The sequence below is a fragment of the Echeneis naucrates genome, chromosome 8, assembly GCF_900963305.1.
Source record: "Echeneis naucrates chromosome 8, fEcheNa1.1, whole genome shotgun sequence".
In the NCBI taxonomy this organism is placed as follows: domain Eukaryota; kingdom Metazoa; phylum Chordata; class Actinopteri; order Carangiformes; family Echeneidae; genus Echeneis; species Echeneis naucrates.
This window is the reverse complement of record NC_042518.1, coordinates 3,368,605-3,387,289: the sequence shown is the minus strand read 5'-3', so window position 1 is coordinate 3,387,289 and position 18,685 is coordinate 3,368,605. Positions and strand designations below refer to the sequence as shown.

Sequence of the window (18,685 nt, the reverse complement as noted above, 5' to 3'; positions counted from 1 at the left end):
GGCCTGTACCCGTGTCTGTCTGCCATTTGGAGATGAACAGTGTAGTAATAGTAGGTCGTCAACATTAAAGGCCATATAGGACACCTGGGGGTCTTTGGGAAGTGATCCAGGAGCGCTGTAGTGGCAGACGTGCTGGATTATTATTATTAACTTTTTTAATGTTGCTCTATAAAGCAGTACTTGACTTCTTACTACACGCTTGTACAGAAAACCTGCACTGTCACTTATTTGTCTGCCAGCTATAATGATAACTCTGCAATATGAAATCATGGTTATCAGGTTATATTACTCCATTGTTGTTGTAAATCCATAATCAGGATTGGTTTAAGATCCACCCTACAGGATTCTACATAAATGCTTCCCGGTTTCCCAGAAAATAACTTTCTGCTATAGTTTGTCATTCGTATCGATATCCCAGCAGCAAACTATACCATATATATTGTGTAGCATTAATGGATCCACAGGGACCCATTGCTCATTACTCAGGTTCACAGTAAGACTCCTTATTGTGTGAATAAATCCTTCTTCTATTTTAATTAAAGTGATTAGACACAGTTGTCTGTCACGTGTTACCAGAAGACAAGCAGCAGTAAGCAATCCAAATGACTGATGGGTCGCGCCACACTTCCTTAATAATTTCAGCACCTCATCCTACTTACAGCCCGAGAAATTGCCCCTCGAATATAAGTTCACAGCAGCCATCGTCACAGAAATCATGTTATTGTTCTCCACGCAGCGATGCAGTTATGCAGCAATGACCATTAGTGTGTGACAGGAGGAATTATTATTTCCTGCTGAGCCCTCACGGACTCTTCGCTGCAGGCGTGGGCCGAACAGGACAGAACTGGGAGGAGACAGAACAAATGCAATTTAGATCCTAAGAAATTTTCCCCTGAAAACCCAATTACGTCTCTGTGGGGAAGATGGGGGGGGGTCATTTTGTTCTTTCTAATGGAAAGACAACACACATACACACACACACACACACACACACTCCGCACAATGCAGTACACTGCATGAAGAGTGTGATTAAAAGTCCTGTGAATGAGTGTGATTAAAAAGTAAAAGACTTTTCAGGGACTGAAGATGGATTTCAAATAATGTCTCAGAAAAAAGTTCTCTTGCTTTCGCTGAAGGCTGTGAAGTACGCAATTGAAAAGTGGGAAACAAGGGAGATTTCAGTGGTGGGGGTCAGAAATGGGAGAGGTTTGTCTCTGTGCAGCTGAGTCTCTGATGTGGAAATGTGTGTGTGTGTGTGTGTGTGCACACGCGCGCACCTTTGAATTCGTACCATCATATTTCGTTAGTGTGCACGCCTGCATGTGACAAGTACAATTTCACAGAAGAGGTAGCGTCAGACAAATGATTTGTCTAGAGAGGAAAAGTGCTTATCGGGCACAATGTAGCCAGGAGGATGTGGCCGTAAAAAAAAAAGGAGAGAGAGAAAGCACCAAAGAGAAGCAAAAAGAAATAAATAGATAAGGAGGGAAGCCATTATTCATGTTTACAGGTTTGAGACTCCAGGTTTTCATTTATGTGGGGTAGAGACAGGCGGAGAGGAAATGATGGTGAAGCAGTTCATGGGTTTACTCTTTAATGTGTGTGTGTCCATTTGATGCTTTAACAAATGGACACACACACTTAAACGTGCAGTCAAAAGCAGATTCAGGGTTAGGGTCCCTCGTTGTGAAGTCATATTTCATTCTTATTAATTTCATCCTGTGGGATTGTGAAGAAAAACAATTTAAGAGTGTGTGTGTGTGTGTGTGTGTGTGAGTGAGAGAGAGAGAGAGAGAGGTTATCAGTTTCGTCAGGTTTCATTTATTTCACTGATAGAGATTTTAGGATGACAGTGTCTTGAACTTTTATTAACCGACACGCCTCCAACATTTGCACTGGAATTGAAATTCCCACACAGATGAAATATGATGATTTGGCACAACGTGGGTTAATGTACCGAAATATCACTCCAGGTTCTTCTTCTCTGCGCATCAATCGCAGTCAGGAAGGCGGCCGATCACTTTATATCTGCTCAACCAGAACTGATATTTGTGTTGCATCCAACTTATGCTTCACATTCAGAGTTAATTATTTCACGTGCACTTTAATTGTAATATCCAGCATATAAATGTTTAAATAAATCTGCTTTCACAATTTCACAATTTATGAACGGCTTCCCATTCGTTGTGAGAAGTATTTACACATCCTATGTTGTATTTATTGACACAAAATCAATATTTTCATGCAGCTCTGCCTGACTCAAGTTTCTATTTGACTTTGAAATTCATGCTATAGGCCAGCAGGCCGTGCAGCCTATGAAGCTTAGTGTTAATATTCTACTTCTCAGGCCTTAAGCTGACTGATGCTGAACTCCCCGTCTCTGACCGCGACACACCGGAAGACTAGTAATTTTATCAAGGAACTGAATAGCACATAATGTTCCCTAGTCTGAGGTGACATATGACCACAGCGTGCCCAGAGCTCAGCAGAGACAATCATTCAGATAAAACACACATCCTACTGCGCCACATTTCAGTTTGTCTGAAAGTCCATCCTGCAGTCCCTCCTGACTGCATCTGTCCCCCGCACAGCCAAGTGATTATCCAAGTCTGTGAGCAACGGATTGCGTTGCAGGTCAAGGGTCAGGTCGCAGCAGTGAGCTGGGCATTGATTGGTCCTTCGATCTTTGGCCTGGCTACTTGAGGTGGAGTAAAGATGTGGACTGTCCCCAGAGGAGGGACGCACTACACACTCCAGCTCTTCAGTCCAGTCTTAGACATTTACTTTAAAGAACCAATATTTATAATTTCTAAACCAAACAGCCAAGGGCAACTATTATGGTAATGTATGCAAGAAAAAAAGAAATCAATGCAGTCAGCCATTAATTATTTTCAAAGCATGGTAACATGGCTCACCACCATTGTAAAGCAGAGATGTTGAAATTGCTCCACAGAAAGATGAGATGTTATTCGCTGTGTTTCCTCCCTGTGACTCCCACAGGGCCGCTGTCCGAGGGGTGAGGGGGAATCAATCCGACCGTCACACCCAAACATGCTCACTGAGGCACGCTCATCTTTTAAATCTTCTAATGGACTCTGTTAAATGCTGGTGAGCAAAAGAGAGGCGTGAAAAATACAATGATCTGTGTCTGGCACCCGAACCACACACACACACCGAAAAACCTCCGCTGTATGAGCTTCCCCTCGCTGCTGCAGGGCAAAGACATCCCCATGTTGCTCTGGTGACTGTGGTGGAAAGAATTGGCTTGTTTTTGAGTGATGCCCGCTGCAGATGTGCGTACAGTATCTCAATAGAGTGTTTCACTGCGGCACATTTCCCTTTCAGACGCCACCAGCGGCCTAATTAGAGGTTCATTGACAGCTGGTGCAACACGGAACCAAAAAGCGCCTCAGCTGTCGATTGTAAATGAATCAGCTATACATCCAAAAAAAAAAAAAAAAAAAACAGACTGGATCCAGTGGGCTGGAATGGGAAGCTAATGCACTTTGTGGTTTTTTAATTCAGTGAGACTGACGTTCTTTGTCACACATTTTTTCAGCCCCCTCGTTTCAGCTGATATTAAGATGTCACAGACACATTTGAGTTGTAGGACAGTGCATGGAAGTCAGAGAGAGATGTGATCCTAATGAGCTTTGTCTTTTTAGGTTTTCATCTTCTAGGTATTTTTATCCTGACATCAGTGTCAGGGACAGCAGAAGACGAGCCCCTCAGACGGGAACTGGTTTTCTGAAACGGATGAACACCGTTAGTTTAAAAACACAGATGTCTGCTTCCATAACTGGTCTCAAACACTGAACTGTGGCTCTGACTAATAATAGTTGTTATTCAGCAAATCGCGTTTCATTCGCTGGGTTTATGTTTTATGACACTCACGTAAAAAGACATTTTAAAAGCAAGTTAGACATCATTGTTTACATTTTTATATGTATAAGGATGTTTAGTTCAGCATTGATCCGTCTCTTCATGTCTCTCTGACAGTCTTAGTTTGAAAAGTACCAGTGATGTTTAGCATTTTTCGTCTGGCCTTAAAATGTGTTGTAATCATAGCCGTGGGGATAAACTGAGTCTATTCACTCAGTGAGAGTCTGTTTTAACAAAGACCCAATTTTCTAACTTATTTTCTTCCCCCCTCACGATCTAAAGAATAAATTTCAAACAGAGCAGCCTGGAGTGTTTAGAGTCGAATTCTTTTCAGTGATTTAAATGGGTCTGTTTGTGCGCTCATTTGTTGTGTTCCTGGTTGTAAGACAACTCAGAGCATTGTGGGTTACGTTAAGAATGAAGTCATCATCTCCTGCCGGTGAAGGTGGAAGGTTTGCAGGGACTGGATAAATATGACAAAGCTGAACTGCTCCCAGTGGAGGAGGTGGAGGATGTTAGTGCAGAAACTGGCTGAGTTGATGACGTGAAACAAAACGGCAATTTAGTTTCTCAGAATGAGTGCAATGATCTTAAGCTTTTCAGAATCTAACGGCTTTGCTGCCATGTGTTAACACAAGTAAGCTCTGGATTTCTTAAAGGCAGACTTTTATGCTTTTATGGTTCAGGTGACCGCCGTTCCTGCCAGAATAATACATAACATGAAAACGTACTGAGTTTCGAAAAAGCAGACAAGTAGAGCGTGAACATGAAACTCAAACACAAACCTGACCACTTCAACTGTATTGCTGCTCTGAATCAGTGCATCATACAATGAAATGAATAATTACCTTCAGGGAGAAACGCTGAAACAAATAGGTCACGCTCCCACTCTCTCTCATCATATCCAACTGTCTAGATTTTCTCCATTGTAATGTGCTCATTGCTATTCTGTTGTGTACTTTGCCAAATCATACACAGCGTGAGAACAGTGACAAACCTTGAGTGTTCAGAGTAAATGTACAAACACAAAAGCCGCTCGGTGTGCGGCCAAATTAGAGGGACGGAGTTTGGACTGTCTGCAAACGGAGTGGGTGGTCGAAGCTGCAGAATCCTAATGGGGGATAGTCTCTATAAGTGTGCAGCTGAAGAAGGGAAATTCTCCCTCCTCCATTGGTTTTGTCCTTAAAGCTTTATGTGTTGGAGACACTTAAGATATGCTGGCTACGAGCTGCTGAAGAGGGTTTCCTAGTTTCCTTTTATATTTTGAAAAAGTATTCCAAATTTCACAGATTTGTTGAGACAAAATCTGACTTCTCTCTCTTTCTCTCCCTCCCAATATATATATATATATATATATATGTCCCTGCGTGTATTAGTTGAAATCAGTTGTGCATACATACCTTTCATACCTGGATAAAAATGGACTCAAGAGTCGTGTCAGAAGAGCAAATGACACATTGTTTGGGTGTGTTAGTCAGTCATGCTGCGTCAGTGGCCAAGTTGTATCTGGAACAATGAGTCCACCACTCCAATAAAACCTCTTTACTTATTCTCTGTCTGCAGCAGCACAGCTTATTATCCCCACTCTCTTTTATATGCACTCATGAATTATGGGATTGTTCCTACTGTAAGTGTTGCTTGCCAGGGGGATGGAATTGGGGCATTAACAAGAGCCAATTAAAACTCTACTGAACTGCACAGTTGGATTGTTTTCTGGCATTTGGCAGAACTGAGGCACTAACATAATGAGATCATAAACTAAATATTGGCTTTTTTGTTTTTGCTGCGATCAATAAAAACACAAACAAAAGAAGGATCAAACATCGTTTATTATCATCACAATATAATTCATATTTCGATAAAAGTAAGATTAAACTATTAAGTGTAGTGGTGCATACATTAAACAATGGATTTAGTGTATACATGCACAACTGTTGCAGAACGGTCAAGTTTGCATTAAGCATGAAGTTTGTGTTTTCTTCTTGTTCTGTGTGTAACAAAGCCTGCATGGATGCCTCTGCTGTGAAGCACAAAAAGTTCCAGTAAAGGTTGTGTCTGAAGAAAAGAAAACAATTTTTTATATATATTTATAAATTGTCAGTACACCATCTGGTTTTTCTTATCAGTGTCCCTCAAGGTAAATGTCTTTTCCATGCGTCTCCTCCTGTCGGTCAGTGGGAGTCTGTTGTTGCTGTGCTCAGGGACTGTCTGAGTGTCAGCGGTCAGCGTTCATCTTCCGCAGCTTCGCTGGCAGGTTGTCCTCCAGCCTCCCCCCGGCTGAAAGCAGGGGGCTGTGCATGGGCATCGGCGCGGGGGACAGTGAGGGCGGGAGGCTGTGCTGGTACAGGTCTCCGGTAGAATGGCTCATTGGGTCGAAACCCACCTTGAAGGGTTGCAGTCGGTTCTCCGCCTCAGGTCCCGGAGAGGAGCTGAGGCGCTGCAGCTTCAGGGGCAGGTCTCCTGTGCTGCACGCCTTCTCCGAGTGCTGCGAGCTGAGCATAAGCACTTTCCTCTGCAGGTCCTCCTTCCCGGACGAGCTCATCCTCTGCAGCTTGCTCGGCAGTCGACCTCCAGCCCCTCCTTGCCGGCCCCTTTCGTCTGAAATGTTGATGCAGTCCACAGAAAACACCCGGTTACGCCGGGCGCCGTGGCTCTCAGTCAGTGCAGGGGTGGGAGTGGATAAAGGCGAGGGCAGTGAGTTTTTCTCTTCGTACTCCTTGACGCTGTACGGTGGTGTCGGCACCTCAAACGTGCTGTGAAACTGAGAGTAGTCCACCCTGAAGAAACCCTCCTCCAGGGACATCACCGGCAGGAAGCGATGGCCCCACAAAACCTCATCCTCGGTGTACGACGTCCGTGCCTGGCATGTCATACCTACAAGGTAGTGACAGAAAAGGACTTTTGAAAACTGTCGCTAAATGGCGACTAAAGCCAGCAAAACAAATATCCACTGTGAAAGAAGAATGAGAAAGGGCAGCATTCTTTCCCATTACCTCTTTTTCCGCTCTGCACTTCTTCAATTCTTGTGGAACTTCTGCTTTAGTCAAATTAAATCAGGATCAGCACACCAGCGGCAGGAGCAATGAGTTATGTCTGCCTTTATTTCATTTGAACTTGTGGTGTTGTGGCTTTTTTCTCCCCCCAGTTTGACCTCGACTCTTGTAAAGTAATTTTCTTGACATTTGAATGCTTAGTCGAGGGCTTTCACGATCAATAAGCTCTTAGTCTATATTTTCTCTGATCCAGTCGTCCTGCTTCGAGTCTTTCTCTTAAACTCTACTCACCAAAGACTACAGTCAGCTGTAGAGGGGGAGTCTGATCCCGTTCCTCTGAGGGATGATGTGTGCGGTGTTATGTCATAGCCTGATGCTATTCCAGGCTCAATAATATCCATCCACAGAAAACCTTCAACAGTCCTGTATCTTCACAAAGGTCATTTTAATTCTTAATTAGCCTCCAGGAGTCAATCAAAGAGTGAGTCTGGTATGATTTTGCGGCGGAATTCTGTCCAGCAGTGTGACTGTACTTCTGACTGTACTGACTTACATAAGACGGCTGTAATGTACGTGAAGTGGAAGCTTGTGGATTCAGGCGTTTTGTTTCATCATATGGGAATTCAACCAGCTGCTTAATTTTTAGGGGCATGCTGCATAAAGCCTTCAGCACAACTATGCAAACACACTGCAGATGCCATGCGAGGCATCTTTGTGTAAAATTACTGACCGTAACCTTCACTGGCTCTGCTTAGCTGAGTGAATTATGATGCTTCGCTTTGCCAGTAAAAGTAGACGACTGTGTCATCTGCATATTAGTGAAAGTGTAACCTGCCGATGGAGCCATCGTAAAAGAGAGTAAATTCATAAAGGTTAAGAGGTTGGCTGAAGTTGTTTTGTCTGAGTTTTGTAGTTGTACATTTTTGCGTCAGTTTTTTATCAGAATTGTCATGGATTGTTGCCACGGAGTTAATTTCAGAATGGATTGGCATTGATTGCCTGTCTCCGTACAAAAAAAAAATGCTGAAATTTAAAAAATGTGACAATGTTTGGCCAAAATAGAGTCGGTGAGCAAAAGCAATATGACTGTGAAGCAATCACAGAATTACTTTTAGTTGACAGATACTCAGAAAGATACTTTTATTTTCCTTTGGATGTGTAAACTTGAATTAGTACTGCCTCTGAGATGTGAACTAAAATTAAAGTGAGTGGATGATCTGTCAAATCGGGTTGAGACGAGCGGAGACGGCTGGATGTGAGAAGATAATTCTTAATTGGTCCAAGTTAATGGGATGTGTGTTAGTGTGAAGATGACAGGATCTCGTGGCCTGTTGAAGGTGACATTGTAGGCGTTTCGCTCCTTCACCCCTCAGCTCTGAGTGCCACAACACTGCAACACTAAACTTGTGGCTGCTCCCTGATTTAATGTTATTATCAACCGAGTGCAGACTGCGTTGCCCGCCTGCTGATCCCCACCTCCTGCTCTAAGCCTATTCAGCTCTGTGGTTTCTTCTACATCAGTGGCAAAGTGAGAGTATTGGGGGATGGACGGAAGCAGAGCCGAAAAGAAAAGAGGGAGATGGATTTATTTGTATTGGACTTTGGGGAAGGATCATTCTGTTAAATATGCAACAGAGATAGCGGTGTCGCCGCTGAAGCCCTCCAGCATGGATGCCCGAAGTTTACAGCTGCGGCTGTAAGGGCTCACAATTACCTCTTTTCTAAGCTGAAAAATGGAGTGGAACTTCTACCTCAGCTCATTTATCAAAGTGGCACAAGCCTCTATGACCACAGGTTTTTATTATGCATAGAGTCGGCATAAACCGATTCTGGAGTAATATAATAGCCCTCATAATTCAATCAGGGTGTCATTCTCATGTTGTTCTCATTCTCACTGTTTTCCCGCGTTCCTCAAATATGAAAAACTGGGAAATGAGATCTCAGAGTCTAGATTAGAGTATCTATTTGACAGGTTTGATATTAATATATGAATTTACATTTGGATTTGGCAACAAGAAGAGTGAAGGAAAGAATGGGATACAAAAACAGCTGAGAGTAGCAGCAAATAAAAGCTTCCTCACCGGTCGTCTCCACAATGCCCTCGAGGATTACGACAATCTCAAACTGCTCATTCATGAGGGAGCGCTGGGAAAGGTCGAAGAAGGGGCTCTTGGGATTGATTTCATGGCATATGGTTAGAGGGGACACCAGGAAGAGCTGGTCTGCACCTGTACCAAAACCAACGTCCAACTCGCACTGGTCCAGAGGCAGGAACTCGCCCTCGGGCGTCTGACGAGACTGAAAGACAGCAAGAGGGGACAGAGATGGAGGAAGCAAAGATAGTTCAATAAAAAAAAAAAAAAAGTGGGAGAGAGGAAAGAGAGGATTAGAGGCATGCTGTTGGTCTGCTGGTTCTCAGCCTTGGCCTCATGGAGTCACAAGATAAATTTTAAAGTCATAGTTGATGCTAACTGACGTATGGTTGGTGAATTAAATGCAGGCCAAAACAGGTCTGCGTTGGTGCGCAGGAAAAATGTCTTTTAGCCACTTCCTATGGTATATTTTGAATGAACTTCTTGACCTTGCTGAACTTTAGCATTCCTACGTATATACGCACTTCCGCCCTGCACCGTATTGCGCCACAGATCAGCAGCTTGTACAGTCTCTCCTCAAAACTCGTATACAGCATTTGAGTAGGTGCACTTGGTTGATTTTCCACCGTTTTGTCAGTTTAAAAATGGGATGGTGTGTTTCTATGAAAAAAATAAATGCATATATCAGCCTTCTGGTAAGATGGTGGAGGATGGTGTGTGTCTCCATCTGTTTTTCCCCCTGTCTTCAGCATTCGCCGGTGCAGTGTCCACAGACTTTGGCACTTCACTTTGATTTGAGTTTGCAGCGGGCGTATGAGACAGCATGTTTGGACATGACTTGCCTACAGAGTGTTAACTGGTGCGGAAGCATTTAATTGCCCAGATGATGTTGAAGCACAGCACCAAGGTAGTCGATCTATTTTCTCCTCTTCCGTCTTATTCAGGCTAATCATCCTGTTCACCCTTTCTCACGTAGCAGTCTGTTCCACAAAATCCTACTCACAGAAAAAGGGCTTGTAGTTTAGTGAAATTCTGTCAACGTTTAAAGCTTGAAGAAATGAAACGTGTTTTATCTTTATCTTTGCAACCCGTCACATTTGAAACAAGGAGCAAAGTGGCGTTCCTCTGTGCTAAGACCCTCGCTTCATTTCGTGCCAGCTTCCTTTTATACTTCAAAATGGCATCACAAAAACTCAATCTAAAAAAAAAAACAAAACAATGAATCAATCAGCATTAAAGACGCCAAAAAGTCAGTGTCAAGCAGATTTTCCTACATAACCCTCAATAACAACTGCCAAATCTTTGTTCTCTTTCTACAGTTTCACCTCCAACCAATAATTTGGATGTGTCAGCCACAAGCCACCCACACACGCACACACACTCTCTTCCTCCACAACACACAATTTCATAATGATCTCCCACACTGATACACACACAGTCCCTCCCCCGTCTCCACAATCCCCTTCTTCCATCTCTGGGTCTTCAGTTCCTGTCGTAAATTAAAAAATAATCAACACATTGTTCTCACAGAGAACACGTGCTGGTTCTGGTCTGAATTGTGTTGATAATGAGGTGACTGGCTCTTCTTTGACTTCACTGTGACTTCAAATAGTCACATTGCTGAGTGTTTGCTGAAGACCACTTGCTCAGCTGTTGCATTTGTAATCGGTTCTCAGTGATTAAAAATGGCTGATTTATTGATCAAAACTCCCCGAACAATCAGTCCTGGATTTCAGGCAGAAGCAGACAAAAGCAGGCTTTCCATCTGTTCTGCCTCCGGCGCAGTTTTTGGTCTTTAAGGATGACTTGTGTTGTAATGAGAGTCTTGTGAAATTGATGCTCTTGATGCTCAAAGACGTTTGTTGATGATCAGTGCAGAGGATGTGGAAATAAAGGCAATGTTCTTCTGTTTCTGAGTAGAGCCACAATAATTGTTCCGTTTGACAAAGTTCTCTGTTTAGAATTCAATGACTATTAATAAAACCACAAACGAGTTCAGAAACAGAAGCAACAGGAAATAATTCTTGGTGGCCGAAGCTGCTGAAGTTTAAACCTCTCCCAGTTTTTTTGTGTAACCTGTAATCCCCCAAAATAATGTTAATTAAAGTTGTCCTGCTTGGCCTTGCAGGAAATTAAATTAGCTTTCAACTGTAGATAGACCGCTAGTTAGCTGGTCACACTAATGATCGCAGCGGTGCCTTAGTTACGGTTGCTAAGTCATGATTGGATTTGTGTGCATTGAATGGTTTAAATGTCAGACAGAAACACAGTTTTGAGCAGAAAATTGACTATAACAAGATTAAATACTATAAAAAGTTATGTCAGAGAAACTGGTGATGCGGGTTTGCTAATAAACAAAACAAGACAAAAAACTGTTAATCCAGAATAACAAAGAAAAGATTTAAGTTTCAAACTACTTGGAATAAATTGTGTTTCAGAAGGTTCTCTGCTTTCTGTCTCATCGCGACCCCTCCTGTGCTGCAGCTGCCGGTGAGAGCCCCTAACCCCTAACCCCCCCCCCTCCCCCCCCCATAGTTCATCCCTCCAAGATAAAAACAGTGAATGAAATGTGAGTAAACAAGCTTTGCATTGCCAGAAAACATTTCGTTCTATTTCTAGCGCCTGTGAATATCAATGAGACGCTCATCTGGAAACAGATGAGAAGGTCTTTCATGTCATCGGGGCGGGGAGGGGGGCATTGTTCACTTTCTGACTGCTTACAGGCCGCTGCTCCATTTGGATTGTCTCATGCTAGTTTAGGGAAATTCTACTTTTCACTTTCTGTCTTTGTAGTTTAGGATTAAAAAGAGGGATGACTGTATGCAAACACTGACAGGCAAAGCTCCCTGCACAGGCCCCGTTGGCGCTCTCCTACGCTCCTTCTTGCACAAAGATTCTCAGATACCTGTCTTCTCTGTAAATCTGACATTCTGCTCCACCAAACAAACAGATTTTTCTGCCCGAGCACTGCCGAATCCAGGCGGGCAGAATCGCTGGAGGAGCGCACGCACAGGTTTTCTGTGCTAAATTCTACCTTTCACGTGTGAATATTCACCAACCTGGTCAACCTGTCAGCTGCTCATTATCATTAGAAAGGCTGCGAGGTTTTGTCTCACGCTCACAAAAGGCGCATTTCTGTGCTGTGAATGATGTTCATGGATGAAGACAGCTGGCAAATAAAACTGATTAGACCTAAAGCGGCCTGTTCTTCCTACTCAGCTCCCTTCCAAGCTCTGCCAGACCTTCATCAATCAGCAAACTTGCAAGAAGAGGGGTTAGAAGAGTTTGTATGCAATCAGGTTGACTGACAGGCTGTCCGAATCATGCAGGCATGGCACTGTTAGATTCCCGCAGCATTTCAGAGATTGGGCGAGCTTAACTTTTGAGTCTCACTTGAATTGATGGATGAGATGAGTCGTTGGACTGTCCAGTCCTGCAGTTTTCTCTTGATACCAGCAAACAAAGAAGTCCTCTTTGTCATCTGCTGCTGACAGTAGCCTTTGATAAGGTCTCTGTTTTCTGATGAGCAGTGGGAAAGGTTTGTTGTGTCACAGCTGCTTGAACATCAGTTGTTTTCTCATTTGATTCAGAGGCGACTTTAAAACTTTCTGAAAACTCCAGACTGAGCAGGGGAGCCATTGTTGTGGTTGTTTTTTTTTTGAATGAGCAATAGAAAAGAAAACTGCACCATATTTAGTCTGGACCTGGTCCAAGTTGACAGCCTGTTATTCGTTAGGTATTTTCTACCACTTAGTGCTTTAAATCAGATCAGCCTTCCTCTACAGTTCATCACAGACACTGACACACTGAAGATAAACCTCAGACAATTCTGCCAAAAGGCTCAGGTTTATGTGTATTTGCACTAATGGTGGGACAGGTTTGACCAATTATTATTAATTAAACTCTCCGCTCACTAAACTCTCGAGCACCAAATAATCCATAAAAAGGTTGACGGATGTTCTGGTGAGATAGGAAAGTTTATTCAGTCTATAATGCCACATTTCTCAACGTTTATTCTGCTGTTAGTAAAATAATATATTAATGTGAGTTATGGTGAAGGTTAGGCCATGCAAACACTTTCACTTTTTCTGAAGCCGGTGTGAATTGCTGCTTTGTGATGCGATGTGAACTTTTCAACTTGACTTGTCGCTCCACCCTCTCATGTTTCACCTCGCTGGATAAAAAACATTTCTCTGCATACTGAGCGGCCTTTTACATCAGCACTCTTTGAAATCCAGAGATATTTGGTGGGATTGTCAGTGATGTGAGCAGAAGATAAAGGTGAAAACGTCACAGAAGGGCTGGAACCAACGAAATCGCATAAAAGTAACATTAGAAGTTATTTGTTAATACCAAGTCTGAGAGTGTGCTGGTGCTCTGCTTTTTTGTTTTGTTCATTGGTGAGTGTTTTGTGGGATGTAGGGACTTTTTCATGATGTCTTTGGCCTAAATGGGTTTAGTTTGGATTGCGGTACCTCTAATTTCAACTTGGCCATGGAAAACAAAGGCTCAAACATAAATATTACCAAGAGCCTAAAGATTAAGTACTCATTCAACAATAATAAAGCAATATTTTAGTGCTTTTGAATTTCTGACTTCAGTGATGGTTGACATTACAGATAGTACTCACTCCGCCTCACACATGCTTTCTGTTGAGCGGCTCAGGAAGAATATATTTATCAAAAGAAACTAATGTCAAAAAAGTGCAGTGTCCCTCTCTGTGTATGCATGAGTGTGCCGCCCCGTTCTATGGTTAAAACATCATACACACCTGCAGAGACTGAATTATTCAAGAAGAGGACACAAAGCAGAGAGAACCATGAGCAATCCTGAGTTTTCGGGCTGCGGGACATGCTAATGAATGACTGCAGAGATGCAAGGCCTTTCTGCAGGTCCTCACGGCATAATTGTGTTACTGCATCTCCATTTTCATTAGAAAAAAATGGAAATCAATTCTACTCCTGGCTCATCCATGCAGCCCCTTCCCCAGCCATCTGAGGATTTGTCTCCACGATATACCTCACAATGAAAATATTCTTTAAAGGATTCCTTTTTTTATGCTCGCCCTTTCTTACTGTGAGCTTCTCCCCAGCTCTGTCTCCACCCTCCATCACTTTCAATCAATCCCTCCACACACTCTCTCACCCTCACAGAAACACCAGACTCATATTTTCAGCTGGTACGTTCCAGCAGGATGCCCTGTGAGGCTGTCATGGATGCCCCGCAAAGCTGCATTTCAGCTGCGTATGGTGGGACTCCGGATGACAGCTTCCATTGGCGCGTCTCTCGCTTCTCTCTGCTGTCTGCTGTCACACAGTAATCATCTGTGACAGTTCAGCAGGAGCTGCGCTCTGACGTAGCGTCCAACACAGCAGCGCCAACAAATGGTTCACTTTCAAACAGTTTTCACCATCTAAGGAAATTTTCGAGCTTTGGTTCTTGTCATTATGGCTCGTTGAGCCATGTATCTGCTGTTTAGTTTAGCAGTTCTGTCATTCTTTTCATCCTCCAGCATCCAGAACCCATCAGACTGTCACCTGCTCAGTGCTCTTTTGTGAAAGGTGTCGAAATGATGGGCTTTCATACCTGACAAAGATTAACAAAGATTGAACCTTTTCCTTTGGTGCAGCTGTGGAGGACTTTCAGGTAGATTCTGTCCCCTCTTTTCTACTGCAAAACAACTGAGCTGAGTGAGAAGTGCGGCCCGAGCTAATAGAAATAAATATCAAGTCACTGTCATCAACAGAGAGAAAAGGGAAATCCAAAATTTGTACGTGTGCATGGACAAACAGCCAGAGGCCCACTTCAAACCAAAGGTCAGTGGGTTCATTTATTGCACTCGGGGGAAGGCTGGTACTTTTACCTTACACTGTGCTGCACTAAAAGCAGTTTTGTGTCTGTAAAAACCCCCCGCCGCATGAATGGGACTGAGACTGGAGTGGCCAGTATATTTCCTCTTAAGACGATGTTGGGTGCTCTAATAGCTTCAGCCCCCACATCTTCCTGACGTCAGATGTAAGACTCAATACTTCATTGCTAATGAAACATAGTTGATAAGATTTTTGTTAGGTGAGCTGACGCAAACACAAAATAATGCTGTCAATGACAGTCTGAAAATGTACCTTTGTCCCGAATCTAAAGGATTTTCACTCCATCTGTCAATGAGTTTGGAAGTGATATAATGCTTAGCAATGGACTTCATTTTTTCCTTCGACCTTGGCTGAAGTTGCCTTGAAACAGAAAGCGCAATGAAAGTCTGACAACAAGCATGTCTAAACTTCTTTTTAAATGCAAGGACAGAGGTGTAAAACTTTGCCTGCTGCTGCCTCTAAACAAATACTCTAAAGGTGGCCCAATAGGGAAAAGTGAGGAAGTCAATCTTTGGAGGTGTTGGAATAACAACCAGCATCAGGCGTGTTTCGGTTGAATTTTCTTTGTCATTCAGCTTTGTCACTCATTAGATGAAATACTTCAGGAGAAAATAACCGCTCAGTCACTGCTGTGTGTGAAGATATGCTAAACATGTCTGCAAGCGTCAGGTTTGAGCGACTAACTCTGCCTCCAAGTGTGGATCAGAGTAATACTGTAGTTGCTAAAGCGCTTTGTTTGTCCAAACCGGGCTTTAGTTGTGGCGCTAGGTAAGTTGAGTGCTTTGTAAAGTACCATTTAAGGACTTGGTCACCTGGCAGGTTTATTGTCATATATATTATATTCAGAGCATATTTTAAAATGAAGCCAGCTTGAAGTGTCGATGATTTAAAAAAAAAAAAAAAAAAAAAAGCCAACAAAGGTTTCAGAGAAAGTCTCCTGTTAGTTGAGTGGAGAGCCAGAGAAAGTGTTTTGTTTTGATTTATGGAAAAGTTCGAGTGCATCTGGTTGGACTTTATGTGAGAGAGCGGCACATTTACTCTTTTTTTTTTTTTCAGCTGCAGCTTCATGAACAAGTCATCACAAAAACCTTTACTCAAACTCTCCCTCTCTTGCTGTCTCAGTGCAAGTTGAAACGATGCCAGCAGTGTCTGAGTATTTCATATGAAGCATGACTTGAAGAGGGTTGCAGTTCAACAGCACCACCAACATCTCTGCACAGGGACTACACTGAGAGCATCCGCTCCAAAACATCCCTCCTTTAGTTGTTTTTATTTGAAGGGGTTTTCTTTTAAAGTGCTGTGTGCGATGTATTGCATCTGAAGGTATGTTCAACTTAAACGATGCTTCTGTTCATGCATGATGAGGCAATTATTTTTGGTTGTTTCACTTCCTGTACTTTTGCAGCGCTGCAGCAAAAAAAAAAAAAAGAAACTCTGAGTCTCTGAAGCGAAAGAACAAGGTTAGACCACAAAGGCCCCGAGCCAAAATAAAAATAAAAAATACTAAGGCGTACACAGTGGATGCTTTATTTATTGTATGCAACAGAGAAGTGGAGTGTAAAAATGTTGTGGGCTTCGCAGAGAGGTCTTGGAGTTTAGACTGATTGTATTTCAGCCAGAAAAAGAATGTAAAGAGATTTGGATGCTGAGCTCCAGTCATTTTATGATGCTACATGTTGCTCTGCTTTTTGTTTTGGTTTTTCTGTTGTTGAGGTTTCTTTTTTTTTTTTTTTTTTAGTAATGCAAATCTTTATTATTTCTGTTCCAGCTCTGGGCAGCATTCGTCTGTCAGTTTTGTTTCGATGATTTTTTTCAAGAGCAGAGGTTACGATGAGAGTCTAGTCATCGCAGACGTGCGACTCCCTTTTCGGTTTATTGGGCTGCTCACTTTCTCCACACTCGTAGCTGTGCTGAACAGCTCCTTCCTCTCTCTCTCTCTCTGCCTACACGCATCATTTAGCTGACCAACGCTGAGCTGGATGTGGCTGTGTGGAGAACACAGACATAAACAAGCTCCAAGCACATCGCAAATGCTATTTGTCTTCTTTATGGCCCATTTTGCACGTTGAACATGGATGCGTCTGAAAGGGGTTCTATTATGATAATTAACAGAGGAGCCAGTATTCTGTTTGTGGTAATTTTCTGCATTGTTGCTTGTTTTCACAGCATGAGCTTCATTAGCAATATTCCCCCAAAATCTGCTGAGTCCTTCATTAGGGAGTAACCAGCGTGACACAGTTTCAATCCCACAACATTATAACTGGGTGATTTTTCGGCTGTAGCCACATTTCAAACAAACGCTTTCCATCTTGGGGAACAGAAATAAAAATAAAGGCATTAAAACAGAAAGAAAAGCAGCACATTCCTTTGAAGTTGTCACAAATTGCCTTTGTGCCTCCATGTTTTCTGCCAGCAGATCTGTTTTACTGACTGCCTCAGCCCAACTTTCCCCCTCATGTGGTCATCTCTCTGTCACAAACACAAACACACCATCCGTTGGAAAGTCACTGATGGTGGACACACATCCTCGCTGCAGACCACAGCACCCAGACGCTGATCTCTTACCTCTGTGGTTTTGAGATGCACCTGGCTGCGACTCAGCCTTGCCATCCTGGCAGTTGAGGGATTATGGTAATGCCACTCTAAGCCTGTTTTGCTCAACAAAAGCGTATATTGTATTGGAGGGATCGGCTTACAATTACACTTTGAATTTAAAAAAAAAAAAAAAAAAAGAGGTTAATTTTATGCAGTTAGCATCTGCTCCTTTTCCAGGAGGATTCAGATGAGAGAGGAAGTAAATGGATCTAAGCTGTCAGTCAAGAGTGTGTGTTTGTGTTTGTGTGTGTGTGTGTGTGTTGGGGGGGGGGGGGGTTCTTCTTCACTCACACAAAGCTGCTATTATTTAGAAAAGCCAACAAACAGCATGTAATATTTCACCTAAAGTTCTCCAGGCAGCTGAGATGAGACACTCTTCTAATAACTGCACTGCTGCATGTTTGTTCCCATCTCGCCCTTATTTGTTGCATCTGCAGCCACACCTGAAGGGTTTTCTGATGGCACCGAGCTCTTTGCGCGCTTACCTTTATGAGTTTGCACCTGATCTGAGCGGACACCATGTGGCTGTTCCGCAGGTTGCCCACCCGGAACATGAGGCACAGTTTTCCGTCTCGCTGGGAAATCACCGCGTCCTGACTGAACATGAGCGTCTCCGCGCGTTTCTTGGGCTGAGACATTTTAATGAACATGCAGCCGATGAGAAAAGCGTCCACGATGGAGCCCAGGAGCGACTGGAACAGGAAGAGGATGATGCCCTCGGGGCACTTCTCCGTGATGTAGCGGTAGCCGTAGCCGATGGTGGCCTCGGTCTCGATGAAGAACAGAAAAGCGGAGGGGAAGTTGTACACGTTGGCCACGCAGGGCGTGTAGGACGAGTCGTGGCCGTGGTTCAAGTCCCCCCTGATGTAGGCGATGATCCACCACATGAATGCCATGACGAGCCAGGCGATGGTGTAGGTGAGGATGAAGATGAGCAGGTTCCATCTCCACTTCAGGTCCACCAACGTGGTGAAGAGGTCGGAGAGGTACCTGCTGGTCTCCCCGCCGAGGTTCCCGTGCTGCACGTTGCAGCGGCCGTTCTTGTCCACGAAGCGCTGCCGTTTCTTCTTCACCGGGGCGGAGAAAGTGGTGGCCCGGTTAGTGTTGACCACCTGGTAGTCCTCGCCAAATTTCCTACGAAGTGCCGCCATTTGAGCTCTCCTGAAGTGAAGGCGAACTTCGTGGCTTTTCTTTTTTCTTTTTTTTTATTATTGTTTTTAATCCATGTTACGGGTTTGTTTGGGCTCCAAAA

General features: G+C 43.4%; 1 protein-coding gene across 1 annotated transcript; it reads right to left on the bottom strand.

Moving 5' to 3' along the window:
* Positions 1-5,777: 5,777 nt before the first annotated feature.
* Positions 5,778-18,685, bottom strand: LOC115047096 (G protein-activated inward rectifier potassium channel 1-like). Its single transcript, XM_029507788.1, has 3 exons — positions 17,919-18,685; positions 8,957-9,173; positions 5,778-6,756 (listed from the first exon to the last, which is right to left on the bottom strand). Exons 1-3 carry the CDS (start codon positions 18,582-18,584, stop codon positions 6,098-6,100), a joined length of 1,542 nt encoding a protein of 513 aa, XP_029363648.1. The 5' UTR covers positions 18,585-18,685; the 3' UTR covers positions 5,778-6,097.

Coding starts and splice junctions, on each gene's coding strand:
- LOC115047096 (XM_029507788.1), bottom strand. CDS start 18,584: ATGGCGGCACTTCGTAGGAAATTTGGCGAGGACTACCAGGTGGTCAAC. Junction 9,174..17,918: donor TCAGGTGCAAACTCATAAAG/GTAAGCGCGCAA, acceptor GCTGTCTTTCAG/TCTCGTCAGACGCCCGAGGG. Junction 6,757..8,956: donor GGGCATTGTGGAGACGACCG/GTGAGGAAGCTT, acceptor ACTACCTTGTAG/GTATGACATGCCAGGCACGG.